This window comes from Anomaloglossus baeobatrachus, chromosome 10, assembly GCF_048569485.1.
Source record: "Anomaloglossus baeobatrachus isolate aAnoBae1 chromosome 10, aAnoBae1.hap1, whole genome shotgun sequence".
Taxonomy (NCBI): domain Eukaryota; kingdom Metazoa; phylum Chordata; class Amphibia; order Anura; family Aromobatidae; genus Anomaloglossus; species Anomaloglossus baeobatrachus.
In genome coordinates this window covers 57,431,539-57,443,872 of record NC_134362.1, presented here as the reverse complement: position 1 = coordinate 57,443,872, position 12,334 = coordinate 57,431,539, and the positions used below count along the sequence as shown (strand labels likewise).

General features: G+C 47.1%; 1 protein-coding gene across 1 annotated transcript in view; it reads right to left on the bottom strand.

The window, feature by feature from the left end:
* Positions 1–1,082: 1,082 nt before the first annotated feature.
* The window catches only part of ZFPL1 (zinc finger protein like 1), a 51,514-nt gene continuing 40,262 nt past the window's right edge, over positions 1,083–12,334 (bottom strand). Inside the window, exon 8 of the mRNA XM_075326784.1 lies at positions 1,083–8,465. Coding sequence (XP_075182899.1) covers positions 8,282–8,465 — 184 coding nt within the window. The 3' untranslated portion in view covers positions 1,083–8,281. The remainder of the gene's footprint in view (positions 8,466–12,334) is intronic.

The following is a 12,334-nucleotide window of genomic DNA, read 5'->3' as shown; positions in this document are numbered from 1 at the left end:
GTGTGTGTTCAGTGTATACATGCATGTGCGCTATTTGTCTGTACGTGTTAGGTGTCTGCGTGTGTGTGTATCCAGAAGCCGGAGCATCATTTGAACTGCGGCTGCGCAACCGACAATGCCGTGGTGCATGACGGAATAGGGGAAGAGACAAAACTGGTGATTATGTAAGTAGATAGGTTCCCTTTAATAGAAATGGAATGGTCAATCAACTGCAATTTAGTATGGCAATGAGTGGTAATGCAATAATGGTCAAGGTTCATGTTACGTCGCCCCTGGAGTCTGCTCCAGCGACTTCTGCTCCGATCGCCAGGCGACGCCATGTTCCTGCCGTGGATGGTGCTGGTGATGGGAGAGAAGTCGATGCCAGCGGCACCGGTGGGCGCAGGCTCCGATCATCCACTGGGCTGGGTTATCTTGGGATCTGCAGTACCGCTGGCTGACTGTGGGTGGCGTGTGTCTTCCAGCTGAAGTTGCCAGCGTTCAGCTACAGCCAATGGGAAGACACCACACCCTTCTTAGTTCCCCTCCTGTCTGCTGACCACTGCCAGAGATAGTTCTGATTTCCTGGCTCCTGGTCCGCCCTATTATGTTTTGTGATTCCTGTGTGCTGACTTCTGCGTGTTTTCGGACTACCCTTCTGCCTGCTGTTTTTGTACCTCGCTGCCCGATCCGGATTGGACCTCTGCTACGTTTTCTGATTACGTCCTTGTGTGCCGATTCTGTCCCTGTTCTGCAATTCCTGGTTTGACCCTGCCTGACGACTACTCTCATCGGACTGCAGCCTTCCACAGGTAGTGATCTCCAGGGCCCTGTGTAATTCCAAATCCTTGTATAGGGGTTAAAGGGTTTCAGGGTTCTGGGGGTCCTGCTTGTTGAGTCGCTTCCCTCTAGCCTGTCCATTACATCCATCTGAGTCTGTTGATCCAGGCTGGCATTACAGTTCAACACTGAATACACTTTTGATCCGTTCTCCACCCCTATTATATTTATATCTATTTATTATATTATCACATTATTTTTCAAGTGCACACAGTTCATGAGGCTGTGAAGGGAGGCACAAGACCTATATCTGATACCACAAACACATTAAACACAAACTTTTATTCCAATTTTATTAAATCAAACAAATAAATATTACAATAGTGTTTAAGTTTTAATTATCCAAAACGGCATTACCCAGCAAAGAGCGATAAAAAGCCAGGAATTGCTATTTCATAACTTCCATAATACTATAAAATGGGATGTATCGGCTGCGCCCCTCCGACGGTAGAAGCATAGTTTGGCAGCAGCTCCTATCACCTTGTCCCAAAGCCGCTAAATACAAACTTATTACTCCTGGAAAGTTTAAAGACTGCATTTTGCAGTCATGAAACGCTGGTTGATTTTTGTCTGTAAAGAATATTAGTAGGACTATCCACACAGGCGGCTTCATAAAGTGGACACCATTGTGTTTCCAGGGCCTAGTTTTTGTCATTTATTACTTGGTGCCATTTGAAAAACAAAAAATAGATCTTAGCGCAAACTGCGTATTGCCTTTTGTGTACTTAAGGGCTTTACAAAGCAAAGTCTGAAGTCAACAGATGTGTTGTGCCCCGTGCAAGGCCAGTGGGGGCGGTGACGTGACTAAGAGACAACCGGAGAATCCGACTGTCACATCCCACCTCCTCATTATCAGTATCGGTGCATTACGAGGCATAGAGCTGTACAAAATTCAATGGAAGCCAATGTCCCTTTCGCCTGATTGGTGGAAGATTCAGGGACCTGAGCCCCACCAGTCTGATATTGACGGCTGATCCTCAGGACAGGCCATTAGTGTTTTGTAGGCAGAAAACCTCTTTATAAGAGTCATTACGAAATGATTGTTCAAACCTAGCACAGTCGCTCCTCGGTGCACCCTTGGTGTGGCCAAACAGTTCAGAGCACTTTCCCTTCTATTTTGTTCTCCATCTATCTCCGCTCTCCTTTGGCTTCTGCAAATCCAGAGCTGTAAATCAAGGAAGAGGCGATCAGAGATAAATGGAAAACTAATAGGTGTTAGGCTATGTGCGCACTAGAAATGTCATGTTTCTCAAGAAACTTTCTTGAGACATTCTGGGAGCTTAAGATTCTTACATCTGCGGAAAAAATCCGCGGCAAAAACGCATGCGGATTTGCCGCGAATTACCCACGGATTTTTCCCTGCGGATTTTTATGAATGCATAAGTGCAAATCCGGGGGTAATCTGCAGGAAATAATGAACATGCTCATTTTCTCAAGAAAGTTTCTCGAGAACATTTTCTCAAGAAACTTTCCTTGAGAAAAATCTGCAGTGTGCGCACACCTATTTTTTTTTTTTCCATAGGTTTTGCTGGGAAATGTCTGCAGAAAGATTTAACACCTTTCTCAAGAAATTTCCGCAGTAAATCAGCGGGTAAAACGGTCTAGTGCGCACAAAGCCTTAAGGTGCACTTAACTGTTTGGCCACACCAAGGGTGCACCGAGTACCAGTACTCTCTTTGAATAGTAACTAAATGGTGACAAACTCCATTTAATGTCTGGCCATTTTTTATTAAAAGAGCAGAAACTGTTGATACTAGTGAATCTATGACAGCATATGTTTCTGAGTATCTGACCCACTATGTATACAACACTGACCATGAGTGGGCACTACCATGCACGGGTGCTCAGTACTCGTAACTAGTGATGAGCGGGCACTACCATACTCGGGTGCTCGGTACTCGTAACTAGTGATAAGTGAGCACCACCATGCTCCGGTGCTTAGTTCTCGTAACGAGCAGTTGGAAGCTTGGATGGGTTCGAATTCAGTATATTTGAAGTCAATGGGGAACTCAAGCATTTTTCCAGAAGATCTTCCAGAAAAATGCTTGCGTTTCCTATTGACTTCCATTATAACTTAGTACACGAGTCGCGGTCATCTAAGTATCCAACTGCTCGTTACACGTTCCAAGCGCCGCAGTATGTTAGTGTTCACTCATCACTAGTTACGAGTACCGAGCATGGTAGTACCCGCTCATCACTAGTTACGAGTACAGAGCACTCGAGCATGGTAGTGCCCGCTCATCACTAGTTACGAGTACTGAGCACCCGAGCATGGTAGTGCTCACTCATCACTAGTTACCAGTACTGAGCACCCGAGCATGGTAGTGCCCGCTCATCATTAGTTACGAGTACAGAGCACCCGAGCATGGTAGTGCCTGCTCATCACTAGTTACGAGTACTGAGCACCTGAGCATGGTAGTGCTCACTCATCACTAGTTACGAGTACTGAGAACCCGAGCATGGTAGTGCTCACTCATCACTAGTTACCAGTACTGAGCACCCGAGCATGGTAGTGCCCGCTCATCACTAGTTACGAGTACAGAGCACCCGAGCATGGTAGTGCCTGCTCATCACTAGTTACGAGTACTGAGCACCTGAGCATGGTAGTACTCACTCATCACTAGTTACGAGTACTGAGCACCCGAGCATGGTAGTGCCTGTTCATCACTAGTTACGAGTACTGAGCACCTGAGCATGGTAGTACTCACTCATCACTAGTTACGAGTACTGAGCACCCGAGCATGGTAGTGTCCGCTCATCACTAGTTACGAGTACTGAGCACCCGAGCATGGTAGTGCTCGCTCATCACTAGTTACCAGTACTGAGCACCCGAGCATGGTAGTGCCCGCTCATCACTAGTTACCAGTACTGAGCACCCGAGCATGGTAGTGCTCGCTCATCACTAGTTACCAGTACTGAGCACCCGAGCATGGTAGTGCTCGCTCATCACTAGTTACGAGTACTGAGCACCCGAGCATGGTAGTGCCTGCTCATCACTAGTTACGAGTACTGAGCACCCGAGCATGGTAGTGCCCGCTCATCACTAGGTAGGAGTAGTGAGCACCCGAGCATGGTAGTGCCCGCTCATCACTAGTTAGAAGTACTGAGCACCCGAGCATGGTAGTGCCCGCTCATCACTAGTTAGGAGTAGTGAGCACCCGAGCATGGTAGTACCTGCTCAGTACTAATGGCCATCTAGAACTAAAGCACTATGCTGGCTCCAGATTATGCAACATTCTGTAATGAAATGTTCTTGATTTTACAAGGAATTATTCCCAGAGGTGAGGAGGGGACCCTACTCGGTGGAATATGGAATATTACACTCATATTTCATTTTGCTGCATATTTTCAGGCTTTGACCTAAAAACAATACTACCACCATTTTTGTCTTGCTTCTTATACAAAATGTAATACTTATAGGAGCGACAAGAGGCCAACTAGTACCAGGACATTGTCCTTACATCGGGTGCACAAGATTTTTGGATGATACATGTAAGGTTGATGATAGTTTGTGAATCATATGCACCTAATTATTGACAGCAATTATTGCCTGCCCCCCCATAAATTTGGGGGGTTGAATTACCTGAAACTATATGCATATGACATAATGGTCCAAATCTAGTCAATTATTATTCAAAACCAGTGTGGGTTTTTTTTTCTCTTTTAAATCCGTCTTCCTAATCAGCAATTCAAGGAAAAAATATAATAAAAAAAAAAATTAAAAATAATAAAAAAGTCACAATTCTGCTGGCTCACTATATATTCACTAAACATTTCCTGCTGACTCCATAACTTGTATGGAGTAAATATGAAGTAGGCAAAGCTAACCTTTCCACTGCATTTTAGGAGCTCAGCTGCTTGGGTATCGTGCAACTATTTCAGCAGAATTGTGAATGCAGCTCTGAGTGATATAATGCCCGCTGTAACAAGGAGGATTGCGGTACAGCTACTGATAACGTCATGCTTGTTCCAGATTTATCAAGAACATAACACATAAGATGATGACTTTTGAATAAATCCAGTATTGCTTGTTTCCTTTTATATAGGAAAATGTCATTATGATTCACTTCACACTTTCGAAAAATTGAAATAAGAAACAAAATAAAAAAAACTCTAGTCCAGTGTTCTTCAAAGGAGCCCTCTGCCACCAGACCCACGTGAGGCCCTATTCACCCACTCAGGATTTGATATTGATTGTAGCTATTGATGAGTGAGCACTACCATGCTCGGGTGACCCAAGTGTAATGGAAGTCAAAGGGGGACTCCGAAAAAATGTTTGAGTCCCCCATTAACTTCCATTATACTCATGGTAGTGTTCCGTCATCACTAGTTACGAGTACTGAGCACCCGAGCATGGTAGTGTTCCGTCATCACTAGTTACGAGTACTGAGCACCCGAGCATGGTAGTGCCCGCTCATCACTAGTTACGAGTACTGAGTACCCAGGCATGGTAGTGCCCGCTCATCACTAGTTACGAGTACTGAGCACCTGAGCATGGTAGTGCTCACTCATCACTAGTTACCAGTACTGAGCACCCGAGCATGGTAGTGCCCACTCATCACTAGTTACGAGTACAGAGCACCCGAGCATGGTAGTGCCCGCTCATCACTAGTTACGAGTACTGAGCACCCGAGCATGGTAGTGGCCGCTCATCACTAGTTACGAGTACTGAGCACCCGAGCATGGTAGTGCTCGCTCATCACTAGTTACGAGTACCGAGCACCCGTGCATGGTAGTGCCCGCTCATCACTAGTTACGAGTACTGAGCCCCCGAGCATGGTAGTGCCCGCTCATCACTAGTTACGAGTACTGAGCACCCGTACATGGTAGTGCCCGCTCATCACTAGTTACAAGTACAGAGCACCAGAGCATGGTAGTGCCCGCACATCACTAGTTACGAGTACAGAGCACCCGCATGGTAGGCCCCACTCATCACTAATTGAAGCATACATTCCATGTGTTAGCCCCATTCACACTATATACAAAATTGCAGAGCGGATTTTCATCTGTTTGGTGGAGCACACATCTGTGGATTCTGCATAAGAGAATGCTGGCGGTTTAACTAGGCAGCACTTCAAAGTGCACATTAACGACAGAAATCCAAGTGTCGGTCTCATGTAGTAGCTAGTTGTCGACATGAGTGAACATAACCTTAAAGGGGTTATCCACTACTTGGACAACCCCTTCTCATTCCCCTTGTTCGCCCCTGTAAAAATAAATAAGCCTTTACTCACCTCCAGTGTGGCTGCAGTGCCAACAATGTCTGAAGCCGTTTTCCCAGGACTCATGTGACATTGTTATGACCAATCAGCGCCCAAACAGCGCCCGACTTCTGTCTGCCCGCCTTCAGACATATCAGCAGGAAGTCAGAGCAGTGCTCACATCCTGCTCAAATGTCTGAAGGAGGGGAGACAGATGCCGGGCGCTGATTGGTTGCAGGGCTCGCGTGTCATCACAATGTCACATGGGCTTCAGACATTGCCGCACCGGAGGTGAGTATAGGGTTATTTATTTTTACGGGGGTGAACAAGGGGCATGAATAGGGGTTATCTAAGTAGTGGATAACCCCTTTAAAAGAAATATTAAGCATTCCTCACGTTCATAATCACTTGAAAATTCTTATGAAAATATTTTCTTTTTCTAGAAAAAGGGTCTGCCTCTCAATTGGTAAATGGAGTCGGTACGATAAGAAAATGCCTAAGAAATATTTTTTTCTTTTCTTCAGGAAATCATCATATAAGCTAAGGACAAACAGGCAGTGGCTATCAAATCGTACCATAGCCAATGTGAATGAAGCCATAAAACATATCTCAGCCTGGAAGCCAACAGTACAGTCTGATGCTCTGTCATAAATGTGTATTTTAATGGATATCTACAAGTGATCCTTAATAATGCAGTCTTGTCTGTAACGGTCAACTGCCCCAGTGTAAAGTGGGCTTTACACGCTACGATATCGTTAATGTTTTATCGTCGGGGTCACGTCGTTAGTGACTCACATCCGGCGTCATTAACGATATCGCAGCGTGTGACACTTATGAGCGACCTTAAAAGATCGCAAAAGCGGCCAAAATTGTTTGCCGCGGAGAGGTCGTCCTCAAACAAAAAATCATTTTCTGCTTATTAGCGATGTTGTTCCTCGTTCCTGCGGCAGCACACATCGCTGTGTGTGACACCGCAGGAGCGACAAACATCACCTTACCTGCCTGCACCGGCAATGCGGAAGGAAGGAGGTGGGCGGGATGTTATGTCTCGCTCATCTCCGCCCCTCCGCTTCTATTGGACGCCTGCTGTGTGACGTCGCTGTGACGCCGCACGACCCGCCCCCCCTTAGAAAGGAGGCGGTTCGCCGGCCAGAGCGACGTCGCAGAGCAGGTATGTGCGTGTGACGGTGCCGTAGCGATAATGTTCGCTACGGCAGCGATCACCACATATCGGCCGTACGAGGGGGGGGCGGGTACTATTGCGCTCGACATCGCCAGTAAATGCTAGTGATGTCGCAGCGTGTAAAGCCCGCTTTAGAGTGTCTTTATATTACCCGATTTGCAGCATTAAAGGACCACCAATCTTACCACTTGGTGGTCCTTTAATGCTGCAAATCAGCTAATATATATCAGCTAATATATACTGTATATATATTTTTTATTACAATATTTGCTGCTCAGCGGTCATTTAATAGCTTTTTTAGACAGGCAGACCGCATACAAATATGTGCACAAAGCGGGCAATGTAATAGTTGTTCGGTATGCAAAGGCTGCCATTGGTCTCAGCAGCATAGGTCCTGTTTACACCGGACCATGTGCTGACGAGAATGATGATCACTTTGACAGACGAACGTTTTGCTCATTCGTAGGGTGATTGGCAGCCTACCGACACTGCACCTAAGGAGTGATAGTTGCACAGTGTAAATGCAGAAAAATAATCAAACTGTGCCCTTACAACCCATTTAACTTTTAGAGCTAAAGAATATATGAACCAAAAAAAATGTGAGAAAATATTACGAGATAGTCACTAAAAAGATCTGTACACCGAATGTTACAGCCGATCATACTTAGTTTATGTTAGTCTTTTGGAGAGAGATAATTCCACTATACACAGAAAATCGTAATAATTAAACCGAGAAGCAAATATGGCGTCCACGACACCTCTGTGATTTCTGACTTGTGTTGTGCCATCTCTAAAGGCACTAAAAGGATCCCACCGCCCACGTACCCGCCGATGCCTCCACACATCCAGACCTCCGCTCTGGACACTTCAGTCATAGTTGGAATAACAAGTCAGTTCTCCAAAGTAGAGTGTAATAGAGACTTGAGACCATCCCATTATACAAACAGGACCCCCAATGTACTTTTCCACCTTTGATTTTGTGGGGGGGTTTGGGTAAGGGGGACTCAGAATACCTAATTTGCGGTGTGGACGAGTTTCATTCCTTCTTTCTTTCCCTGGAATGCTGCAGAATGATCTACTACTGCCCAACCCGGATATGAGGGTTGAACAGCGGGTTAAGGTTTGGGTCATTGTCAGCGGACGCTCTGCCCCATTTTGACATGAGTAGAATGAGAGTCAGAAAGCCCAATATGCCAATAAAGAGAACGATCAGGAACCGTTGTTTGGTGGAAACAGGCCGTGACTTGGAACCGGTGCGATTACTGCAATGAAATAAAACATACAGTAATTATTCTCCAATCAGACAGTAAACCATTACTAGTCGAAATCAGAGAATGAGGCAACATTGCTGGTGAGGTACCAAGAAGTTGTTGGTAGGGAGGAGGTAGAAAATATCCCTATTAACTGCATAAAATTCTGCATTACAATAATAAGTGGCACATATTACAGTCATTTTAATATTAGACTGATTTCAACAGAGAAATGAAAGGTGAATCAGAACACACAGATACGATTGGCTTAAGATTTAAAGAGGACCAGCCACCAGGATTTTCCTATATAACCTAAAGCCAGTGCTATACTGGCACTATCATGCTGATTCTATACATACCTTTAGTTGTGAGATCGGATGTATAGTTTCTGAAATATAGGCAAGAAAACTTTGTGAAATGCACTGTTATTTGATCGATAGGTGCAACAGAATATTTAATAGGCGAGTTGGGTTTTGCTAGTTATTCCTGCCCCTGTCTGCCTGCCCTTCCTCCTTCCTTCCTCTCCCTGTAATAAACAGAGACAGGAAAAGGAAGGACAGGCAGGTAGACAGGGGCAGGAATAACTAGCAAAACCTGACCCACCTATTAGATATTCTGTTGCACCTATCAATCAAATAACAGTGCATTTCACAGACTTTACTTGCCTGTATTTCAGAAAGTATACATCCGATCTCACAACTAAAGCTATGTCTAGAATCAGCATGATGGCGCCAGTATAGCACTGGCTTTAGTTTATATAGGAAAATCCTAATGGGTGGTCTTCTTTAAATAATTAATGGTGAAGACCTTGATGGCGTGTGGGGACATGGTTATGTCAAAGGGAAAAAAAACTGAAAAGCTCTAGTGTAGACTAACGAAAAACAAAAGTATAAGACAATGCATCTTTCCACTAAAAAAAAAAAAAAAAAAAAAAAAGAAGAAAAGGATATGTTACCAATCTTCCTACATTCAGAGACCAAAACGGATTTTTGTGTACTCACCGTAAAATCGTTTTTCTTAGCCATCATTGGGGGACACAGGACCATGGGTGTTATGCTGCCTATCCATAGGAGGACACTAAGTAGATGCAAAAGCATAGCTCCTCCTCTGCAGTATACACCCCCTGGCCAGGCCAGGCAGCCTCAGTTTTAGTACACAAGCAGTAGGAGAAAAAAACAGTAAAAACGTCTCAACAGAGGAACATGAGAAAAGAAGAGTCATAACCAAATAAGGTACTGAGAGAACCAAGGCCCAACAGGGCAACAGGGTGGGTGCTGTGTCCCCCAATGATGGCTAAGAGAAAACGATTTTACGGCGAGTACACAAAAATCCGTTTTTCTCTGACGCCTCATTGGGGGACACAGGACCATGGGACGTCCTAAAGCAGTCCATGGGTGGGAAACATAAAAGACAACACAACCCAAGGACTAGGAACCAGTCCCAGACAGCCTGGAGCGCCTACTGAGAGAGGTGCTCTACTGCCGTTTGCAGAATTTTCCTACCCAGATTTGCCTCAGTTGAAACCTGGGTATGGACTCTGTAATGCTTTTAAAACGTATGTAGGCTAGACCAGGTCGCAGCCTTACACACCTGTTCCACTGAAGCCTGATGCCGAATGGCCCACGAAGCGCCAACTGCTCGCGTGGAATGAGCCCGTAGCCCACTAGGAATGGGCTTGAGTTGCAAGCGGTAGACTTCCTGGATCGCAGAGCGAATCCAGCGAGCCAGAGTCGCCTTTGAAGCTGCCTGTCCCTTCTTAGGCCCCTCAGGAATGACAAACAAAGAGTCCATTTTCCTAAAGGGGGCTGTCCTGGATATGTAATATCTGAGAGCTCTGACGAGGTCTAACGAATGCAGAGACCTTTCCACCCTATGAACCGGGTGTGGACAAAAGGAAGGCAGAACAATGTCCTCGTTCAAATGAAATGGGGGTAAGAACCTTTGGAAGGAAATCCGGAAGGGGGCGCAAAACCACCTTGTCCTGGTGAAAGATCAGAAAAGGCTTGCGGCAAGAGAGTGCTGCTAGCTCCGAAACCCGTCTGATGGATGTAATTGCCACCAGGAATGTTACCTTCCAGGACAGAAGAGCAAGGGAGGATTCCTTGAGGGGTTCAAGGAGACCGTCCAGAACGAGGTTGAGGTCCCATGGTTCCAGCGGCCGTTTGTACGGGGGAACTAGATGGGAAACGCCCTGGAGGAAGGTCTTGACTTGCGGTTTTTGAGCCAGGCGGCATTGGTAGAAGATTGAGAACGCTGAGACCTGCCCTTTAAGGGAACTGAGAGCCAATCCCGCTTGCAAGCCAGACTGTAGAAAGTCGAGAATTCTGGGGATGGCCAGAGGCAGAGGCTGGACGTCAGTTTCCCTGCACCATGAAAGGAAGATTTTCCACGTACGGTGGTAAATGCGGGATGAAGCAGGCTTTCGGGCGCTGATCATAGTGGAAATAACCGCGGGGGAGAATCCCGCTCTTGTTAATACCCAGGTCTCAATGGCCAGGCCGTCAGCTTCAGGGCTCTGGAGTTCTGATGGGAAATTGGCCCTTGGGTCAGCAAGTCTGGGATGTCTGGAAGGCGCCACGGTGCGTCTGTGAGCATTTGTACTAATTCGGCGTACCAGTCGCACCTGGGCCAGTCCGGTGCTATCAGTATCACCGGGACTCCCTCTGCCTTGATCTTCCTGATTACCCGCGGCAGCAGGGGTAGAGGTGGAAATATGTAAGGTAGGCGGAAGTGGTGCCAGGAGCAGACTAGAGCATCTGCGCCGATGGACTGCGGGTCGCGTGACCTGGCTATGAACGCGGGTACCTTTGCATTCAACCTTGAGGCCATTAGGTTCACGTCTGGTGTGCCCCAGCGAGTGCAGATGTGTAGAAACACATCTGGGTGGAGCGACCATTCTCCGGCGGCCAGGCCTTGGCGACTCAGAAAGTCTGCTGCCCAGTTCTCTACACCCGGTATGTGTACCGCTGATATCACTGATCCCGACGATTCGGCCCAGCTGAGGATCTTGTGGGCCTCGAGATAAGCCACTTTGCTGCGGGTGGCCCCCTGCCGATTGATATAGGATACAGCTTTCGCATTGTACGATTGGACTTGAATCTGATGACCCGCTAGCAGAGGGCAGTACGCTCTGAGCGCGAGGAAGATCGCGCGGAGTTCCAGGATGTTTATGGGTAGGAAAGACTCCTGGGGCGTCCAACGTCCCTGAGCAGTGTGGTGCCGGTACACTGCTCCCCAGCCTAGGAGGCTGGCGTCCGTGGTCAGGACCAGCCAGTTCACTGGGAGAAAAGATCTCCCCTTCGATAGGGATGAGGACCGAAGCCACCAGCGGAGTGCGTACCTGACTGAAGGCGTCAGGTGAAGATGTCTGTCCAGGGAGAAGGGGCTCTTGTCCCAGGCCGCTAGAAGGGCTAGCTGCAGTGGGCGGAAGTGCAGTTGAGCAAAGGGTACTGCTTCCATAGCTGCCACCATCCTGCCGAGCACTTTCATGCTGAATCGAATGGAGCGAGACGGAGGACGTAGAAGGCAGCGTACCGCTCGTTGAAGAGCGATCGGCTTGTCCTGAGGGAGAAGGATCAAGCCCCGATGGGTGTCCAGGGACATGCCCAGGAAGGTGATGGATCGTGATGGGATTGGGGATGATGTGTCCAGATTCACTAGCCACCCTAAGCGGGATAGGGTGTCCACAGTGATCTGTACGCTGGTTGAGCAGTCGCGGAAGGAGGGGGCCTTGATGAGGAGGTCGTCCAAGTAAGGGAGAACGACTACTCCCCTGGCGTGAAGGACACTCATAGCGGCCGCCATGACTTTGGTGAAGACCCTTGGTGCGGTGGCAAGGCTGAAGGATAGAGCTACGAATTGAAAGTGGGAGTCCTGAATTG